General features: G+C 42.3%; 1 protein-coding gene across 3 annotated transcripts in view; it reads right to left on the bottom strand.

The window, feature by feature from the left end:
- CHL1 (cell adhesion molecule L1 like) overlaps nt 1-22,763 on the bottom strand; it is a 449,119-nt gene that overhangs the window by 35,916 nt on the left and 390,440 nt on the right. For 2 of the 3 annotated variants that reach the window (XM_086939197.1, XM_086939198.1), the window contains 2 exons: nt 8,813-8,992; nt 1,107-1,268 (listed from right to left, as the gene is read on the bottom strand). In XM_086939197.1, coding sequence (XP_086795323.1) covers nt 1,107-1,268; nt 8,813-8,992 — 342 coding nt within the window. The remainder of the gene's footprint in view (nt 1-1,106; nt 1,269-8,812; nt 8,993-22,763) is intronic. The other variant, XM_086939199.1, reaches the window with a different exon arrangement.

Raw genomic sequence — 22,763 nt, 5'->3', positions numbered from 1 at the left:
AGATAAAGAGGTCCAACCCTGTCACATGTTACTTCCTCAGACCATCCTCTGGCTACATCGGTATCATTTGAAAATCTCAAGGTACATTTTTGTGTGGTTTGCATAGTGACTGGAAATTCTATTTGGAAATTCAACAAAGTAGTCAACTTTGCAGATGCTTCCATGGCCTCTCTGGAGGGATTGTCTCTATATTTGAGAACATGTTTAGTCTGTAGTTGTTTTACAGGTTTAGTCTTTGTTCTGATACATGTTATTCGTTACCCACAACCACTCAGACATAGGCGTTTTCCGACTCAAATGCATGTATCCATGTGAGTGTTCAGTTCCAATACTGATGCAAGTACTAATACAATCTTTGGACTGTTATTACATATACTGTACATGAAGTTGGTAAGTGTATACTTTAACACCATTCAGTATGAAATGCTTATTTTAAAAGATCACCTCTATTTTAGGGGATTTAAGCATAAGATATATTTGATGTTGGCCAAGCCAACTGTACAAGACCTCAGCCAATGTCATAAGAGCATTTGGTTTGCGTCAAAGACATTATAATACAAGGACAAAATGGGCAAATGCCTTTGTCCCCACCTCCCAAGGGGTCCCGCGGGAAAGTGAACTTTCTCTCTCTCTCTCTAACTTGCCTCTGTCTATTTCTATATCTGAACCTCTTTTCTTCTTTCTGCCTATCTCTACTTTTGACTCGATCTGTTTGCCCAGAGTGATTATTATAGGCCTCGAAAGACATATATAAACTGATTTTGTGTGAACCCTATTTTTGAAAATTTTGCTTGCCATTATGTGGGCTTTATTGATAAGAAAACGTATAATAAAATTCAAAGTTTTTACTAAAAGGGAACTCAAAAATATGTCTTACCCAGGAACCTTAAATTCCTTAAGATTACACTAATTTGTGTAGCATTATGTCCTTTACTATTTCAAGGCAACACAATCTCCCTTCATACATTTGGTTAACGAGTCTTCCATGAGACTCACAACGAGAGTGTTTCCCAAATCTAATACCTTTAGCATATGGTTTGTTAAAAAAATATGAAAAAGATGGGTTTTGAATAATGTGATGAGTCTAAAATGTCAACTTTTCTCACCTCTTCCCCTTGTCTCAATTACATCTTCAAAAATGCTACCATTATCAACCCAGTTCTTTGTCACTAGATGGATTGTATAATCTGATCCCGGCTCCTGTACCTCAACGGGGCGAAACGTGTGTGCTGCGTTTCCGGCTTCGGAAACCCTCCAGATCTCTTTGCCTATGAGATGTATAGAAGCAGAGCACAAGCATTTTACTGCAAGCTTTCCACACAAAATTTCCAACCAGCAGAAAGCAAAGCAGCGACAGACCAGGGTGTGTATTAGAAATCCAAGCTGCATCCTCTTGAGAGGGGAGAAGGAGGTAGGTTATTTAGCTTTCATATCATCTACACATATTTAAAACATAACAACATATATTACAAAGACAAACTATTACAAAAACATTTTAAATAACCTAACACGTAAAAATCACATAATTCATGGAAACAAAAACATTCCTCTCCTTTTAAGCTTGTAAATTATTTTTCTGTTTACCCTCACAAAATCATAGAAGATACTCAATAGTATATCAGTACTTTATCAACTTTAACAAATACAAACACTGGTTCTTTATAATATATAACAAGTCAAAGTAGCAGCTCAACATCAATCTACAAAGATGGTTCAGCTGTGTGTAATCTCTACTGTGGCTAGTGTCAATTTGAACTCTTTGATCAGTGACTACAGGTTTGAATGACAACAATAATGTGCTTGGGAAAAACATACTTTTAAATAGGTCCCATCGCTGGCACAAACGAACAGGTGACAGACGACATCTCAAATAATCAAACACTAAGCACAGGTACTTGATGATCATGCTTTCAAATTCTGAACTTTTTTTTACCATTAGTCATGTCAAACTCTATTTTAGAGACTCAATAATGCTTTAAAATAGGAAATATGTCTAACAGTGTTTACTATGTTACATGATATCTGTGAAACTCACACTGAGAGCCCAAAATTACAAAAAAGGACAATATTTAAACACTGAGCATCACACATTTTGTAGTATATTATTTCTTTCTAAGAACTTATCTTTTAGAAATACAAGTTTAAAAATACATTTTAAAATCATTCACAATAAATACACATTTTTGGGCAAATGAATGCTTACAATATTATTATCACACAGTACATTAATTCCTCTAGTCATGGTATCTGGCATTGATTTAAGTTCAACTTACAATAACAACAAAATAATAATCATTAAGCTTAAAAGGGTTTCCTAAAAATTCACATTTACAGTCTGAATTTCATTTAGTATAGAAAGACACCCTGAAAAACAATTGGAGTCTTAAGTTCATTATTGCATATTGATAATCTGATTTCTTAGGTCAGGGGATCACTGCTGAAACCAATAGTAAAGTCTCCCAAATCACTACAAACACAACATTTCAGAAAGTGGGATCATGGTCAGTATCACATTCAAGTAGGATCTTATAAGGTTTGGGATCACTGTTGACTATTTGTCTGAGACAAATGTATCACTGTAAAACATGATATTCAAATGAAACTTTGATGAACAAGGGATCAGAGATCATCAATTCATTGTCAAACACAATATCTAAGACTCCGTCACAGCACTCAGATGATATCACTGTCAGATAGGATTTAGACCACAGGATAAATGTTGATCATCGACTCTTAGACTCCAGGATCACTGCAAACCTAAAATGCCAGATTATGACGTTGCCATAGAAAACATACCTGCATCTACCAAACCAGTGACTAATTCAATGTCATAGACTCCAAAAATGCTGTCACAAAGATTTGAAAACAAAGCAATGTGACCGCACATAGAGCCCTTCATGAATGTGGCCCTCCTATCTTACACCAACTTGTCATCCCCTACACTCCCAAAAGACTACTTAGATCTACCAACGCACACCTGGCTCCTGGCCCCACAATTAGAAGAGCTAAAAGTGGAGGATGGTCTCTTAGCCTTAATGTGGCCAAACTCTGGAATTCCCTCCCATTGGCCATTCCATCCATGGACAATGAACTCTGCTTTCGAAAACTTCTCAATACTTGTTTTTTGAAGAACTCTCCAGGTGGTACATCTGGCCTTAGTGAACATTTTTTCTCAACTAGCGCTGGGATATCTACGGTTTGCCATGTGCGTTATAAATCCGATAGCATAGCATAGCATAATCTCACAATCCACAACTGCAGCATCTCCAGTTAAGCCTAATACTTGAAACTCCTAGATTTCTGAGAACCATGGGCTTCTAGACCAACAAACTGTATATTGAGACCCTTGGAAGCTGTTCTAGGCTTTAGGAACAGGGTGAAAACAATAGTATAGATAAGTAAAGGAGAATCTCAAACCCAATATGGACTACAGAATCACAGTGAAGGCTAGAGAAAGGGCTAAGGCTATTATTGCAACTAGTTCATAAACTAAGTTGTCTGTGAGGTTGAGGCATGTTGACAGTCCCTTTACAATCAGAAAAAGAACAGTCACTGCATTGGGAAACACAGTGAGCATGACCACTGCAACCACTGGAGACAAAATAGTCAAAATAGTATAACTCAACGATTGAATTTATCATCAAAAATGACGATGCCTGGTACAGTGGACTATGGTGTCTGATAGCCCTCTGTAAAATATAAAGCAAGAAATGGAATTGAACACATTTACTGTCTATGAGGAGAGTGCCCAGAACACTGGGAGACAGGGTCAAAGTTCAACAGGAAACATATAGCAGTTCTTTCAGTGGGATGCACATCTATTAGCCCACCTAAAAAGATATTGATAGGTATGGTGGGAAAAAGTATCTGAAACACCCTCCAGATAAAAGAATATATCAATCTATGCTACTGAAATGGCACTTGATAAACAAACTTGTCTTTTTCATTAGTTGCTACCTACAATGTTAAATAATTAAACAACTTTGGTTTCGACATTACATAATAATTTCAATGTCAAAATATGTTAATTGCCCTGCTTATGATAGAGTGTTGCAGGACCTGTGAGTGGACAAGTGTGACAGGTTTACTCAAGGCTGGGCTTCAGCACATTTGAGTCTGTTCTGACGTCTTTAAGGCTGTAGTAACTTAGAAGATTCGTTGTGAATTTCAACGTCATTATTCTTTTGTGGATGTGTGTTTGTATTAAAGAGATGGACATATAGGTCTCCTATACAGGTCTGCTGTAGAAGGTCTGTGAATAGTTTTTTAGTTAATGAATAGTACTAATGTAGTATTACTTTATGCACCACAAAACAGTGGCGTAATGAGACTTGAGGACCCCCACTTCAAGGTACATGGAAGGCCACTCTGCTCCGAATTTAATCAGCTCTCGGGCCAGAGTACTGTGCTGAGGAGGTTCCCTGCAACTCGGGGGCCCCACCACAGGGGCCTGTGTTACGACACTGCCACAAAAGGTGACCTGTGAATAAGCCCCTTCATATGGTTTACAAGAAAATGCCTACATCAATGTTATCAGGCAAAATGATTAGCACCATGGCTTCGCTATGCAATGTGATTTATCTGTTCACAGTGCTTTATCAAGTAGCTACTGCAGTACTTGCATCAGCACATATTGTCAGGCTCTGATATTGCAGCATTCTCAACTAAATCGGTCTACATTCTGAATTGCATTAGAATGCTCATATCTCCACTAACACAATGGCCAATGAGACCCACAGAGAGGAGATGCCAATTGCAATTGCCATTTTGTCAAACAAGAGAACTGCCTGCAACAGGAAGTTCCAAATCTTGAGCCAGTCTGGGTTTGAAAACACATAGAACAAGCATTTGCAATACAATAGGTCTCACATATGCATGAGTTTGAGCTATTGACATTCACAAATGACAATGCCTTTTATTTTTGTTTCAGTTTTTAAAACATAAATAAAAGGCATTGTTATTTACAATGCCAATAACTTTATTAACCTATTGCATTGCAAATGCTTGTTTAAGAAAGCAATTTAATGAATATTCAGGAGACTGGGTTCAAAAGTGTCACTTAATTTAGGCCCTTCCCACCTCGTTGTCTGGGCTTCCATGCCGCTAAGCACTGTCATTTAAGTTATTCTGTTCCCGTCGGCTGATATAAATAGTAGTCTTTCTCTTAAGTTTGCGAACTATCGCGTTTTTTCATTTCCAAAGTCTGGTCACTGTAGTGTGTCACCCAGGAGCCCTCCAAGTAAGACTCCCAAGGTGGGAGGGGGGATTCGAATTGGGAACATTGCGTGTTCTTGGATCACTTTTTCGCCACCAGCTCTGTAGTAACCCCACATATGATGAAATTATTGTTACAAGATGTAACTGTTTGTTTATAATTGAGGGACGTGCCCGAAATCGGAACCAGAGACTGACTCAGCTGCCTGTCTACACTCGGACATGACTCTGTAAACAAAATTGTGCTGAGCCTTTCTCTCTATTCCAGTCGGGACATGCGAATGAGGAGTGGGGATCTGCCTGGCTAAATGAGGGCATTTGTGAGAGGGGAAATTAACAGAAGGAAGTGGTAAGCTGCCAAGATAAAGCTCCTCTGGCGGGTGGGTGCTGCCACTCAGTGGCCTCTTGAAGAACGGCAGTTGGCGGTCTCCTCCATGGCAAACAAAAGTTTGATATAGAAATAGGACTAAACACGTTCAATTTCACAATTTCAGCTTCATGTGGTTCTAGTTCCTGCGCAAAAATCGCAGAAACATTGTGTAAATCAGCATCACTGCATTATGCTTTCAGTTGTAGGCAACACGGCAGGACAGAGTGCAAAGTGTATTTTTGGGGAAGAAGTCACATAAAGTGCACTTTAGCAGCAAGACTCAACAAGCACGGAATCGAAAACTGTGGTGCGCGCACACCACAGAGGAGCCGACGCGGGAATCGAAACCAGTGGTACATGCGAACCACAGAGGAGCGGGGCGAGGGAGACTGTCATCTGTGCCACGCTGATGCGCATCCTAGACACCTATGGGAATGGGCTGAGCAAAGGCGGGACATGAGCCCACCTATGCCCAATTGCATGCCTTATTTATTTCTTTTTTAAACGCTAAAGCCAATGGAAGCCTGCGAAAGCAAAACCACACGCACAAGTGTGTGCTTAGCTTTCAGAACCCCCTAACAAGAGGTCTTGCGGTGCACGAGTAGTGTTGCTCACTGCAACGCTAGGCACAAGACCTAATAAGGTCGTTGGAAACATGCTTTCTCCGTGATGATTTCAAAATTGAGCCATCAATGAAACTGTTACACTATGGTGCAAGGTTGCTTGCATTGTAAGTAGGATAGCTTTGTGCAGGAAGGGCCACCTTCCTGCACAAAAAACAATATTCTGAAGCATTTTCCTCTTTCTGTGTGTGCTGCAGAATGCATAAGGAGTAATAAACAAGGTGAAATAAACATATTGCTCCTCGTTAAGCCTCACCTGGGGAGGCGTCGCATTTCAAATATTTACAGGTCTAGCAGTTATAGTAAATCTGGGAATGCACAAAAATCTACAGGTGGATAGAACACATCCATGGGTGGATGAGGCAGAGTAACACAACATATCAATGTGCACTGAGTTGTGTTACTCTAGATTTATCAAGCCACACAGGGCAACACAATATAAATCTTGTTTAGTAGCAGGGGCGCCCTGTGCCCCACTGCTTGGTGCAAGGGCGAAGCAGCTACATGATAATAATGCCCTGTAATATAGAAAATGCATATGGCATTACGTGTAATATGTTCCAACATTGCCATGGTGGGATTCTTTGGCCTCGTTATTTATCAGATCATCAGAACCCCTTGATGATAATATCCGTCCATATAGGCTGCAAGTAGGAAATCTAACTTAGAGGATAACATGAAGAGATTTTAATTCAAATTCATCCTTAATTATCCAATCGATTGTGCTGTCCGTAGATTTGCGTTCGTGTCTACTAGTCAAATGTGATTTGTAGCAAATAAGAAAACATATCGAGTTTAGTTGTCTGCAGTACACAAGATTAGCCACTAGAGGGTATCTGCGCTTTCTCATTCTAATCGAGACACTGATAATGAAAGAAAGAAATTGCTTTCTGTGTTTGGACAGATATTAGACGGTGGCAAAGGAGCTACGAACTATTTAAGCAGGGAAACCCCTTCAAAAGGTTTCAAGAACAAAAAAATAAAGAAATAATCTACACATAATGCATTATATGCAAGTTGTTTTCATAGATCAGTCACTGGTGAAAGTTGAGGCTAGTTATTGAGGTTTTGGAAATAGCTACGAGAACCACAGGAGTTCATTTAAATATTCGAGGTAATTTACTTCCAGAGAAGACGACTGATCTGACAGAGGGACCTGTGAGTCATCTAATTCCTGCTGCAGTGCTGTTGGGATATGTTGTTTAACACTGTTGACCTGCATCAGGTACCATCAGACTGCAGTTGGATAATCGAATTATTTCTCTTTCTTGACTTGAGTCTCCATAAAAAGCTGGCGAGGTCCTTAGTTCGAGCGGTCAAGCCGTATTGCAGGAGGCGGATTACGTTTATTATTAAGTCCAGTAAGACGCAGTAATTACAAACAGCAACTCAATGTTTGGACAATGTTATATTTTGTTACAAAGACTATAGCTTCCCTTACATTTGGGGCCTCAATACCAGTTGGAACAAAATAAACCAGAATCATTGAGTCGGTTCTTACGCCAAAAAACACACCCCAACTTTTTAAAGCCACTACACAGTGCGGCGCAGAAATTACAATAAAATTGAGACCTGTGTATAAATTATCCCAAGGGAGAAAAGTGCCAATTCTCTGCCATTTTGGAAACCCTTGAGTAACAGTTTCTTTACTGGCGTAGTGTTTCTTACTGGAAAAGATAGAAAGCTACAAATGTATCAAACCTGTAACGATACTTCCCATTGTTACATAGAATCTGCAAAAATGACTCAAAATTCCAAAACACAGAAGTGAAATGGAATGCCCCCGATTGACTGTTTTCATGTCATGATAATATTTTTACCTCTAACAATAACATTCATGTTACATGTATTTTTTTTAATTTGTGAGCCTTCTACATTTAACTAATTTGTGAGAATATACTAATATGAGAGCCAAGAACAACACTTACAGGAAGCTTGATTCAAATGGAAAATGTATGGCCTATCTCTAGTCATTTCATAAAAGGTATCGTTTACGAAAGGTTTACACGGCTTCGGCAGCAGAAAAACGTAGGATGTGAGCACTGGGGATTATTTTTTCGTGACTTGCTTTCTTAGCCATCCTTCACCTACTATGTGACCTACTCAGAAAAACTTTCACAAACTACAATTCATGTATTCTTCTGTGATATGGAGGGCATGCTCTTCTCTATAGATATATGCTGTCCTGAATTTAACAAAAGCTCATGAACTGCTTGTTAAAGAATTAATCACTGTGAATGAAAGGCATTTATAACAAGTACTCGACATCAAATCTGTCTTTGGCAAGATTCTAAAATAGCCACTTAGATAAGGGAGTTAGGAAAGGAGTATCATCTTTTCAACAAGTGGTAAACAAATCCACTTCTTTTTGTAACTTTTACTCTAAAAAGTAAATAAAATGTCCTACTTCAAACAAAAAATTCTTGACTGAGCAGGCATCCTTGGAAGTTCTGTGCAACCAGAACTTGGTGGCAACAAAGGCTTCAAGGTCATAAACATGAGGATAAGAGCATGTTACTCTACAGGGATTTCACCATCCTGTACAGTTCATTGGTACATTTTGTGCTGCTGTTCTGCAGTATGACATCCTGAAGGACTAACTTACTTGCTTGTGGCACTGTCAGGCCTTCCTCGGTGGTTGCTCGCCCGCAGCCTTCCGCGGTGCAGGCCTGCAGGTAGAACTTGTACTTGGTGCTGGGGTCGAGGTCCGGGATCCTCCAGCTCACCAGCGATGCGTTTGTGATGTTGATGCTGTTCAGTTCCCCGATCTCATCGGTGTCATTTACTGGGAAAAGAAATGCAGATGGTTGGTCAAACGCGTACTGCCACCAGCAAAAGGGGCAAAAAATAAGAGGAGCAAAAATCGAGTTCCTAATCCTCTGGACCTTCTCAAGTGCCTAACAAAAAAGAGCCTTGGAATCACACAGAAGACGACAGGGTAGTTCTGAGTTCCTGATTGATTTCTAAAGAAACAGTAAGCAAGACCCTACAGAAATATATTCTGTCCCTGGGAAGGGAACACGATGGAGGGCTAGACTGAATGATTCTACAAAGAATTGCACATTATGGTAGTCCTAGAACAGTACAATCGACATAACCATGAACCATAAGTCAAAAAAAGTCATAAAGAACAAGTTACTTACCCTTAGCAGTGGCATAGCAAGGGGGATTGGCGGCCTCCACCCGCGCACCTCCCCCTGCTCTTTCATCATGCTGTCGCGGTCAACAACGCAAAACCCTCACCCGCTTTTTCATGCGGCATCGGAGTGGAAAAAGCAGTTACCTCCCCAGGCGGCAAAAGGGCTAGCTATGCCATTGTCCTTTAGAAATAATTTTTCAGGTGGATACTCAATCTTACCACGGATGTCTTACATTTAGAGCATTCCAGGTGCTAGACTGCATCTGGAAGCTTTATCATCAGTCTTCCTGCATGCCTTGCAGCTACATGTTGACATCGTAGTGTTATAGTAGAGATGGAGCAGAGTCACATATAAGCACCCTCTCTGCACGTCAACGTCAGTTTCTTTCTTGACTCCTTCTGCGCCTTCAGATCAGGTGCAGAAAATAATTGGAGGTACCAGTCATTTTGGACTTTTTTAGGTGGTTAATAAAAAAACACTCCACAGAACAGGCAGTGGAGTACCCACTAGAAAGATCCTTACTGAAGGTAAGTAACTTGTTCTTCTGATGGAAACTTCTAACTGCTAATTCTTCACCATTAGGATAGATACCAAATTAATACATCGCAAGGGGGAGGGTCTCTGGAGTGGGTTCAGATCAAAAAGTCCTGCAAGACCAAACAAGTGAAATGATTTTACTTTCGGACCTGGCTGTAGGTAGTAGTGTTTTGTGAATGTGGGCACTATGCCCATGTCACAGCCTGAGAGGTGTCAAGGACATGCACTCTGGGTGCCAACGCATTTGTGGCAGCCTTGGCCTTGGTTGGTAGAATAAGCTCTCACTCCTACCTGGGGCTGTTTTTTGGCCAATGCGTTGCAGATCTTAATTCAAATGACTATCCATCTTAACAAAGTTATTTTCTACACCGCTTTAAAAATATGACCTTCCACCCAATGATCTTTGGTGTGATCGATTAAGATTAAAGGCTCGTTTTTGGTCCAAACAATGGAGTCTGTCCTCTTTGGAGAGCTAAGAATGAGGCAAAAATGTTTCTGAGCATGATGGATTGCCCAATGTGAAAAGGAGTCATGACATTTGGCAACAAGTCCACCCTGGTCTTCAGCAACACTTTGCTAGCTTAAAAGTGGTGTAGGGCAGTTGCACTAAAAGATCCTGGAGCTCACTCAAGCGGCAAGCAGAAGAGAATTTGATGAGGAAGTCAATCACCAGAGCCAAATGACTAAATCAGCAACTGGCAATCTGCTCTTAGGGAGTACACAGGAGAAAAGTCAGGACCATATTAAGGTCTCACTGTGGAATCACAGACCATTTTAGAGGGAACGTGTAAGTCAAACCTCTAATAAGCCTCATCACAATAAGGGATTTAAACATGGATGGTTCATCTGGTAACCATAAAAAGGCCAAAAGGGCAAACAAATAATCCTTAATGGTGCCCTCTGCAAGGCCTTTTTTGGCCATAAGTAAAACAAACAATAAAACATCCAGCTGTTTAGTGTGTAATGGGGCTCCACACGAGGCCACACATTTGTCCCATTGCCCCACATAATTGGAATTGGAAGAGCAATGTCACGCCGCAAGGATAACATCCAGAACCTGAGGGTTAGGTTGCTGCTCCAACGCCTCAGCCAATTCCAGAGGGGTAGAATATCTTGGCAAAAGACCCAGGACCCAACTCTGCCCTGATTATTGCAATATCACATGGCAGTGATGTTGTCCGTGAGAGTCTGTAACAGCTTCCAATTGATAGACAGTAGGAAAGTATTCAACGCCAAGGGAATGGCCCGCAACCCCAGCTTATTTCTGTGGATTTGGATTACTGCTGGAGACGAGAGTCCTCTGACCTCCACCTTCCCCACATGACCTACCCAATACAGCAGCAACACATCCATTACCTTCATCAACTTTGGCTGGGGAAAGGAGAGGGTTCTGTCCCTGGTACAATTGCAGTCGAGCAGCCACCACGCAAACCTGCTGCAGTCTCTTCCCACACCTGGATGGAATCTGACAGGTTTCCCTGCTGCTGGGCCCATGAGACTTTTTTTTTTTTTTTATATCCTCATTTGTGTGCATAGCTCCAATCTACCAAAACCAAGAAGAGAACCACCACAGAGCGATAGGCCGACTAGTCGTGTATTGTGCCAACTCAGCTTATAGCTGGTAGGGGAAATTATATGACGCGAAGCGAGGCCAGTTCCCATCAGCACTATATACAATGACCAATCTTAAACCCGCTTAGGATGGTACCTTAGTCGATAGTGCCCGATTTATCGAGCCCCCTTTGGTATCAAGACTGTTAATCTTGTTTGCCAGGATAGGCAATGCACACATTAATCATAGGACCTGGGGAAGAAAAAAAAAAAAAAAAAAAAACCCAGGTGTGGTCACGACTATCCAAGCATTGCCCAAAATGCTCTGCTATTCGGATTTCCTATCCTGGCTAAGTCAAGTTTGGAAATTTGAAAGAGTGATGTTCGCCATTCATGCGCTGTAGGTGGTTGAACATCTTTCCAATGTCTGCATATCTCCCTACGTGCAGCAAGTATGGAATAAAAAATCAATCTGGTTGCTGCATTGCAGATTTTATTTCTCAGACCAAAGATAACAAGAGCGAGGTCTATAGTGACATGTTCACCCAAAGATTGTGATAACTTATTCTTGATAGCTTCCCAAAATTCTGATAGATTTGGGCATTCTAAAAACATATGTGTATCCGTGGCTGCAATTAACCTGCATCTCGGACATTTAACTGGACCTGTTAATGAGAATTTAGTTAACCTGTAGGGAGAATAATATGCCCTATGTATGGTAAAAAGGTGGTTCCTACGAAGCCACGAAGGTTTAACTAACTCCCAAAGCAATGAACAAGAAGCGGTCCAGAGCTCTTCCACATCTAAGCCTGGCATTAATTCTGCCCACAGTGTAGTCGGTAACTGAAAACTGACATCCATTTCATCTATTAGTTTGTTATACCAACGCAAGATTTCTTTTTTTGCCACTGGGCTGTCTAATAAACAGGTTACCAAGTCACTGAGACCGCCTATAGGCTGCTTGTTACGTCTCAATGGCTGATCTTTATATGACTGAACCCAGCTGGAAATCTGGATATATTTAAATCTTGACAACCCAGGGCCTACTTTATTACTAAGATAATCCCATGGGAGTAAAGACCCGTCCATAAACAGATCGTCCCAACAATGGATACCGGCTTCTATTAGCGGATTATTAAGGGCGTCTATTGTCCATAAGGGAGGAGCGGGTATGTTCCATATCGGAGCCTTCGCGGAACAGTAGCCAATCTTTATCGCTTGCCTAATTTTATACCAAGTAGATACAAACCCTTTTAGAACTTTCAGTTTTATCTTTTTAAAGAATTTGGGATCACCAAACTCAAACAAGAAACCTACATGATTAACTCCTTCGCATTCCAGTAATATAGAGAAAAGAGGGCCCATCCCAGTAGATATAGGGGTTTTAAGCAACATACGCATATGCGATAACTGGAACGCCCATGCGTATATTTGAAGGTCTGGGCCAGCCAGCCCACCCTTCTCCCTACGACGCCTAATTTTTTTCCACGAGATTCTGGCACTTTTATTGTTCCAAATAAAGCTGGTAATTGCACTCTGTAGTTTGGAAATTAATTTTGGATCAAAATAAAGTGGTATTGTATTAAATAAGAAAGAAACTTTCGGTAGAATGCTCATCTTCACCAAATTAAGTTTACCCAGAACAGAAAGTGGAAGGTGAGACCAGTCTCCCATGAGTTTCCGGCACTCTGCAGCCACTTTGTTAAGGTTGAGAGAAGCAATCGCGTTGATGTCCTTAACTATGTTCACCCCCAGATAACGAATTTGGCTTTTAGATGTCCCATTATTATTAGTTCTATTACAATTCCAGGACATTGACTCTGTCTTGAGGGCATTAATTTCATACCCTGACACTTTCCCAAATGTAAGGGCCTGTTCAATTATCTCAGGGTATGCCTCTTCATAACTTGTGGAAAAAATCATAATATCATCTGCATAAAGCGCCACCTTCTTATCCCAGCCACCATAAATAAAAGGTTTAATGAGTCTGTTGTCCCTAAGAGTCTGAGCAAATGGTTCTATATATACGTCAAAAAGAAGGGGGGACAGGGGACAACCCTGTCTGGTTCCTCTCATGACCTTGAAGGGCTCTGTCAAGCCACCATTAATTAGCAAAGAGGCAGATGGATTACGATACAGAAGCTCTATTGTCCTCCGAAATCTATCCCCAACGTTAAACCTCTTCAAAGCCTCCGATAGGTACAGCCAATTCACCCTATCGAAGGCCTTGGTAGCGTCCAGAGTAAGAACAACCAGTGGAATTTCTTCCTTTATAGCAATATCCATTGTGCCAATCAATTCATATGTAAGTTCACCAAGCTGTCTCCCTTTTATAAACCCCTTTTGGTTTGAAGCTATGATATCCGGAGCCACCCGACCGAGCCGATTAGCTAATATAGATGTAAAAATTTTATAGTCGGCATTTAATATAGAAATGGGCCTGTATGAGCCACAGTCAGAGGCGGGTTTACCAAGCTTCAGGATGAGGGTTATAGAGGCATTATTCCATGACTCTGGTGGTAATTCCCCCTCTCTGAGAATTTGATTAAACAGTGTGGCCAGTACTGGTGAAACCTCCGAGATAAGTTTTTTGTAAATCTCACAAGGCATCCCATCAGTACCAACCGCCTTTACACTCTTTGCTTTCTTTATGGCCTCCTCAACCTCTAGTATGGTTATTTCCCCGTCTAAAAAGCGGGACTGTTCTGTTGTTAAGGACGGGAGAGATATACCCTCAAGCCAATTAATTATGTCATTCTGATTGGGCTTAAGATCGTCTTGGTATATAGACTCAAAAAAATTCCTAAAAACTGCTCTAATTTCCTCATCCCTGGAAACGGTGCCCTCCGCTGATGTGACTGAACCAATGTTGTTACGGACCGATCAGATTTTGTTTTCCAGGCAAGTAGCTTTCCTGCACCCTCCCCATATTGGAAATGCGAGAGTTTACTTGCCTCTCATCTCTGAATGACCCGCTTCTCCAGAACTGCTGACAATAAAAGCTTCAACCTATTCAATTCTGCTTGTTTAACGGCAAGGGTTTGAATATCTATAGGAGCGGTGTTATCTATATTGTTTTGTACTGTCAAAATATTCCTTTCAATAGAGGTTACTTCATCTGTATATTGTCTAGTATGGTAAACTACTTTGTTTTTAATGAGGCCTCTTAATGTACTCTTAAACGCGTCCCAAATTATTCCTATGGGGGCTGTATCCTTATTGGTACTAAAGAAGTATCTTGTCTCTGATTGTAAAAATGTAATATCCTCTGTTGAAGAAAGAAGAGATCTGTCAAAGGACCATATTCTAGTAAGAGGTGTCGTAGCCAGTTTTAGTTCTAACTCAACTGCAGAATGGTCGGAGAGATGTATTGGATTGTACTGTATTGAGGTAATGTTTTCAGCTAGAGCTCTACTTGTGAGAATGAAATCAATTCTGGATCTGTGTCTATATTTCCAATTTCTGAACGAAAATTCTTGCTTTTGACCCTCTTTAAATCGCATTGGTTCATAAAACCTAGCAGACAATTTCTGGATTTAGAAATGATTTTCTGCCTACTATTAGGGGATTTATCCAAAAGTGGATTCAAAGTTATGTTGAAATCTCCTGCTATAATCACAGGGTCTGGGAAACTAAGCAAATGGCTAAAAAGGGTTTCCAGTATTGAGGGGTCATCTATGTTGGGGCCATAGTATCCTACAAGTGTTAACTTAGTGTCTCCTAATTCTATTGCTGCAATAGCCCATCTCCCTCCTGTATCTACTTTTTGCTGTGTTAGCTTAAATAAGACAGATTTTTTGAATAAGATCGAGACCCCCCGTGTATTAGAACCTTGTGTTGTTGAGATCGATGATTCTATCCATCTATTCCTACGAACCAGATCCAGCATCTCACTCTTGATTAAGTGAGTTTCCTGGAGGATAATGATCCCCGCATCGAAATCTCGAAGATACTGCATAATTTTGTAAGCACGTGGTTTGGTGCGGTGACCATTAACCCTTTCGATGCTGATGACGAGCTCAGCTCGTCATCACCCACGGGTGTCGTGTGCTGATGACGAGCTGAGCTCGTCATGAATAAATGGTGTCAAGGATTTTCCAGCACACAGCGGGAAAACGCCTAGCAGCCAAGAGGTTAACATTCCAGGATAATATTTTTAACTTACTCATTAAGTTGTGAAATTAAGACATTCATTAGGGCTGACTGTAAGAAATTGGACAATTCAAGCAAATTATTACTATGTAACTTAAGATGAGAAGAAAACATAATGTTGAAAAAGTTAATTACACAAAACGATTGGAGCTCTTTTTTAGAAATGTAGTTGTGCCCCCTTACCCCCCCCCCCCGTTCCCTCCCCAACTCCCACCCTGGGAAAACCCCGTACTCATCAACCGGAAAACTTCCGGAAGTAAGTGCCCCTAGCTCTTCCCCATCTCGTCACAGCGTGCCTTTAATATCTACAGTGTGACTCGCCATTACATTCTATGTTTAACTTAGATGCGAGTATTGTTATGTATAGTTGAGTGTTTATGTTTGTTTTTTTTTTTTCCTCCTTTCACCCCCTTTTTTTTTTCTTTACTTACACCCCTTTTATGCCCTGTTTTTTCCCTTTTTTTTTTTTTTTTTTTACACTTTATGAGCTTTATGAGCTTCTTTTATTAGACTTTTCCACTATAGAACCTCCAGCAAACTACGCAACAATTGTAAGGGGTTTCTTTAGATCTGAGAGTCAATAACGATCTTAATTCAACTGATTTTGATTGGGGTTATTTCCACAGATCTTAGTATCACACCCTTTGTTTCTTATTGCCTAAGGACAATAAGAGATCATCTCCAGCTTGCACGGATCTAATGTTGTGCATTTTGTTATCTAGCATGATTTTGAGGGATGCAGGGAAACCCATCTGTACTGTCGCGCCTAGCTTACGAAAAGCGTCCATCCTTTGCCCAAGCTCCCATTGTTTATCCAAGGTGAAGCGGGACAGATCTGAGCGAATCTGAAAGTTATAGGCTTTATATGTTTGTGACTTAAGCTTAAGTGCCTGGTTCAAAATATGTTCTTTCAAAGAGTAGGTGTGAAAGTTTACAAGGATTTTCCTAGGCTTGGCCCGCTGGATGTTACGTCTGAAAGGATCACGGTGTATGCGCTGAATATCCGCTGCTAGCTCCTCAATGGATTGAGAAAGATTTAGTGTTTCTTTTAGTAAAGTAGTTATGTAACTCTTAATATCCACACCTTCACTTCCCTCAGGAATATTCAAAATGCGTATATTGCTCCGCCTTGCATTGTTTTCTAAAATCTCCATTCTTTCAGAGAGGGCTTGGTCTTCTTTCCTTAGTTTTGCAATGTCCTCCGTGGTGCCCTCCGCTCTCATTGATATTTGACCCACTGTTTCCTCTAAAGCTTGAGTTCTTAACGTCAGGTTGCCTAATCTCTCATCAAAGAGACTCGCAAAAGCTCCTTATCTCTCTCTGGTTAGAGGCTGATTCAGCAAAGCCTTGTTTAATCTCTGCCGATAATGCCGCAAACATTGTTTGTACTGAGGCTACAGATATTGTCTCTACACATGAAGCAACTGCATCACTTAATTCTTGAGGAGTGTTCAAAGGAGTTTCAGAGAATATCCCAGCCTCAAAATTATCTTCAATGTTGGTATTAGGGATCTCGACAGAGTCATTCCTACCAACTGTTGGAGGATTGGGTAATAACAATTCATCCACTACCTTTAAATTTTCAGCATCTATTGTGACTTGGTCCTCTGTATTTTTAAGCTCTGGGCTCTCTACCTCAAGCTCTTCCAATGGGTTCTCCTCTAATTGTGTTGTATGCGACAGAACAATACTAGCAGCTTGATTCTCGACTAGGATGGTTGGGGTCTTGAGTGGCAAAGCTGACTCTTTGTTTTCCATGGTCTCGAAACCGAGTTTGGAAATATTGCTGCTAGATTGGACTTGCTCTTTCCCAAGGTTCAAAATTTGAGGGATCACCTTGAAATATGAGCGCAAAGAGGGGGTTACTCTGGGAATGGGAGCTGTAGAGGGTTTTGCTTTAGAACGTTTCCTTCCCCTTTTTGCTTTAACCTCATTCGAGAGATATGAGGATGTTTCCTGATCTGATTGTGGGATTTTTCCTATTTCTGAAACTTTCTTATCGGCCTCTTCTTCAATGTCTTGCAATGCGCTCTTTACTCTCTTTTTGCGAGATACAGTGGCCCCCACTGAGTCCTTTGCTACACTCTTTCCTCTTAGCTTCCTAACGGACTCTGGAGCACTCATGTGTGCCAAAGTTTGGCTAAAGGAAGTGCGGTAAGCTCTGCTTTCAATCAGCTCATTCACACAGTTTTTACTTACTACCAAAGTTGCAGCAGACTCGGAGTATCCGTCTTTTAATGCAGCGCTTGTGTGCAGGGAAGCAAAATCCCCGTGTGTTTTGGCACCTGGTAAAGCGCTAGGTCCGACTATCAGTTTGTAGAGAGCTCCGTTAACTCCTTTAGCGTTGACAACGCCGAAGAGACTCTGAATTCGTCTCACTCTGCACAGCTCGACGGCGGCTTGTCTCCACGGATGCAGCGCAGGTGGTGGCTCAGCACGCGAAGGGCGTACCCTTCCTCGTTCGTCTCCGCGGCTGCCGAGACTGCCGCGCCCTTCCTCCCGATCGCTGCTACAAACTCGGCACATCGAACAAGGTAGCGTTTCCACGCAGATAAGCGTTTAGATCACAAAACCATAAAACCGTAAGGGTCAGAAAATCCAAAACCTGCAAGTTGCAAGTTACTAGTGAGTCAGGTTCCTAAATTACCGACCAGGCATCTGAGGGATGAGACGGAGCGGAGCACTGCCGCAGTCAGCCGACTGCCGCCATGTTTCCCCCGCCTGGTTCACAATCAAGCAGATACAACATTGCCATCAAGCAGATACAACATTGCCATCAAGCAGATACAACCAGGGCCCATGAGACTTTAGCTTCTACTCTAGAAGTTGTATATTCCAAATGCCATAAATGATTAGCAAAATGCAGCAGGCCAATTGGCCAAGAAGGTTCAGAAACACTCTCACTGAGATCTAGGGAAAAGACAGAAATATTGGGATCATAGCCTGATTGTCCTGGACACGTTGTGACATAGGGAAAGCCTGGAACTGCACCATATGCAAGATGAGGCAGATCCTCTGCGAAAGAGTGAGGAGTAACTTTGGCACGCTGATTGTAAACCCTAATGATGTTGAGGAAATATAAATTTTATGATCAATTGTGTCCCCTATCTTAGACCCCAACGACTCCGTGTACGCGCTATAAGTACATGTGTGTTCCCTCCACTTCCAGCTTTGAAGACGCAAATACATTTGCGTTAAGCATGAGCGGATTTTGCGGATTGGCAATCCGCGAATTTTGCGGATTTGCGGATTCGCAATCCGCAAAATCCGCGAATTCCCGCGAATTTGCGGATTTTTTTTTTTTTTGTGTTCGCCCGTGTTTCTGCCAGTTCGCGAGGGTTTTTACAATTTCGCAATTTGCGAACTTACCTGTCGGGTCGCAAGTTTTGCGAACTTGTTGTTTCTACGTGTCCAGCCTGTTTGGGACACTCTTCTTCATCACTGCCACTCTCTGTCACCACTGCCACTCTCTGACTACTCATGCCACCCTCTGGCCCACCCATGCCACCCTCTGTTTCATCACTACACCCTCTGGTTGTCCAGTGTACATTATTTTCGGCAAAGCAAAGCACACCTTCCCTGCCTCAAGTGACCTGAATTAATTTGGGGCTGATTAATGTGTCACAGAATATTTTTTTAGCTGGCACCTGCTTCCTTAGTGCGCCCTGATTAGTGATCTTTTGCACTTGCTAAGTGCTTTCATTGTTGCAAAATTAGTTACAACACCTGCCCTGCCCCAACTGACAATAATGAATTAGGGGCTGATTAATGGATTTTAACTTCCAGCCTGGCTCCTGCTTGTCTCCCTTAGCTGTAATTCAGGACCTTTGTGGCATATGTGTAACTATTCTGAGGTTCAGAGCAGGGTCACATAATAGTTTCAACTGGCAACTGAACTCTGGAGGGGCCCCTCAGGAAGCCCTACAGGAAATGGCTACTAATGATGTGCCTGAACTTTTGAACCTGGTAAGTAGTTACTTTCAGTTTTGCCAAGATCGTATTTCTGCAATTTCGCACTTATTCGCGGGGCGCGAACTCACGCTAACAGTGCGAGCAGCGCGAGCAAAATCCGCTGCTCGCGGATTTGCGGATTTTGCGGGAAATTCGCAAATCTCGCGGATTGCGGATTTCCCGAAAATCCGCAAAATCCGCGAGCGGAACGGATTTTCCGCCCACACCTAATTTGCGTCCAACGTTAACATGTCCTCTTTCAGATCCACCATAAATGGGTCGAATAGTCCGTTCATAAGTATGCCTTGCCAACGTCTTTATGTGGTGTACTTTACACGTTTTTCAGCCCTGGCGAAGTAGGCCCTGAATTCTGCCATCGAGCCTTTTCCTGCCTTCTGACTCTGAATGCCTCAGCCTGGGCCTGCATCTGTACCCATGACCTCTGCCTTACTCCCTGCGCGGCTAACGGCGCTTGGCTCAGCCTGTTGCCTGCCAAGACTGTATTCAGCCTTCGAAGTATCTGCTCCGCTCCTCGAAAAATACATTCTTGTCTAGTAGTTCAAGTAAACATCCTTCCAGCTGCAGAGCAAAGGGCCCGGCCTCACTGTCTCCGTGCAAGTAATTCATAGCTCTTGTTACCATGGTAGGCCCATGCCCCCTCGCATCTCATGCAGACACGTAGACGCTTATACACGCACTCACAGTTAGTATAGAATAGCCTCTGTCCGAGAGACCTTTCCTTCCAGATAATACAGTTCCTTAAACATAAGATATTAGATACGATTTGGGATTAGGTTGATCTGACATCCCAGACTTCTGTCTCCACATGTAGGGCTAAATGTCAAGTCCCCTTCACCCTCCAGTTACACGTCAATCGCACGTCATGCTGCTGCGCGCGCATCTCTGCCATGTATTTCTGCTGACACTGTAGGATTCTCAGATGGATCCACCTACTTGTGACATCATGTTAATGACGTTTCTAACGACGTTTTTAGTTCACGCCTATTGTAACGCCTATCCATTACGTATGTGTATTCTTATCTCTCCTCTCAGCTGTTACGCCTTCTGCATATGCCTTCACTGTAATGCATTGACTATATATATGAATGATTGCCAATAAAGTATTGTCTGTCAGTCCCTTCCCGAACCTACGTGGTGACGGAATGGTATGCCACCTTTGGTTCGAACCAAATACCCATTCCTTTTTAAGGAATAAAACCCCTTTTGAAAAACCTCAATTACCACGGATTTTGCCTCTTATTTTTCTGAGTTATTCTTATTGAACTTTACCGCATAAATTAAGTATAGGTAATTTAATTTTACCACATAATTGGCGCCCGAATAGGGACCCCTCCCCCACCTTACGCGCCGGAGGTGCGTTGCAGGCCTGGCCCCCTGCCACAGCCGGACGGACAACTACGCGTACCCGCAGGATTTCCTGTATCTCCCTCAGGCCAACGGAGGTGACCGAGGCTGCGATCAACACCCAGACGAGGCGGTGAGGAGTGCGGAGGATCCCGACCAGAGCCTAGCTGAGAGAGCAAGATCCGAGGTATACGGAGGCCCACCAGGTTCCGAAGTTCCGAAGTATCCGCGTCACGAGTCGAGTCCGAATCCAGTCCGGTCTAGTCCAGTCCAGAGTTTCCGAGGCCTTCCGTTTCCGTGCTTCCCGGTGAGTACCGTTGCTGGGGACGCATCTAGACGTGCGCATTAGTTTGTGCCGGTCAAGACGGGTTTGGGTACACAGACCTGGTCTGCACTGTTTAGCAGTGTATCTGTACTGTTTAGCAGTACATCCAGTATCATGCAGTTAGCTAGTTTTATTCTAGTCATTGTTGTTCGTTTTAAAATGTTTTAATGTGTTCTCAAAATGTCGTGGGATGAGTGATTGTTCGATCTTCATTATTGTGATTATTGTGTTCAGTGTGTTCATATCTGAGTAAGGATCAAGTAGCCTGATTTTAAGATGCCGTTATTCTCTAAATTAAGACAGATAAAAACTAGAAAAGGGATACTCGAGGAAGCTGTTCCCATTCCACCTAGGGACACTCCAGGGTACTTTATGTACCACAAACACGGCCTAGATGCCGTTTTATATCTCGATTTATGGGTGGACTACACCAAGGATCTAGCAGAGAATCAGAGATGGCCCGCTGCTGGGACATGGGATGCAGATTGCATCATGAGAGTAGAAGAAGCATTATGGAAAAAGAAAGCCAGACAGTCACAGAAAGATGCCATTGAATTATGGCGTAAAGAATCGCATAGGCGTACAGAAAAAGCACACAGAAAAGAAGAGAAAAGGAAGGAGGATTCAGACAAGGCCCGAGAAAATGTATTAGTTGAGGAAGGTATCCGAGTAAAAATAGAACAAGTAGATAGACAACGAAACACCCTTATGAATGGTATGTATCCTCTTCTAACCGAAGGTTTACCTAAGGCCACCCCGGAAGTACCAAAAGATCTGCCACCTCCAATGCTCCCGACTAAAGTGCATCAGAAAACCGCAAAGGACATTTTCCTTTCTTCCTATCTAAACGATGTAGCCCCCGAATATGTTAATACCGCACCGCCACGTACACCCCCTACTGGCGGCGCTCGACCTCGAGATAGTCAGCCCCCACCTCCGCGACAACCTACTCCTCCTCCCGTTCCAACCCTTCCAGCCGTTCTTCCAGCTCTTCCGGCACCTATTCCTCCTGCCTTACACCCAAACAATCCCTTCGGAGCCGGCGCCTCAGGAGGCGCGTCCGGAGGGGCGACAGGTTTTCAAACCCCACCACAAACACATCGGTGGTCTTATAGGGACCTAGCACAACAACGTACACCCCAAGCAGCCGATTTTGACATATATAGAGAAAGTCTTGCAGATTGTAGATATGATCCAGTACCTGGTAAAAAGAATGACGAGAGAATGTTGCTCGCATCAGTACGATTGCGACGAGTCACAAACTTTTTATTGACACTACCTGGAATGGTAGATCATCTAGATAAAATATACCATTTTGTTCAAACAGGGGCAGGGCCTGAAAGTATTAAGGAGGCATTGGCCTACCAGAAAGTTGATACTCAAGGCAAGATATTACGGTTTCTTATAAACTGTCTAATAAGAGAAGCGGATAGGCCGGGTGCAAACCCGGACGACATAAAAGCACTTCATAGATGGGGTCAGAAGATAGCGGATGGGAATCATGATAAACAGGCTTGCATAGAAAATATGTACCG

Source organism: Lissotriton vulgaris, chromosome 9 (assembly GCF_964263255.1).
Source record: "Lissotriton vulgaris chromosome 9, aLisVul1.2, whole genome shotgun sequence".
Taxonomy (NCBI): Eukaryota; Metazoa; Chordata; class Amphibia; order Caudata; family Salamandridae; genus Lissotriton; species Lissotriton vulgaris.
The sequence above is the reverse complement of the archived record's forward strand: the minus strand, read 5'-3'. Positions and strand labels throughout refer to the sequence as shown.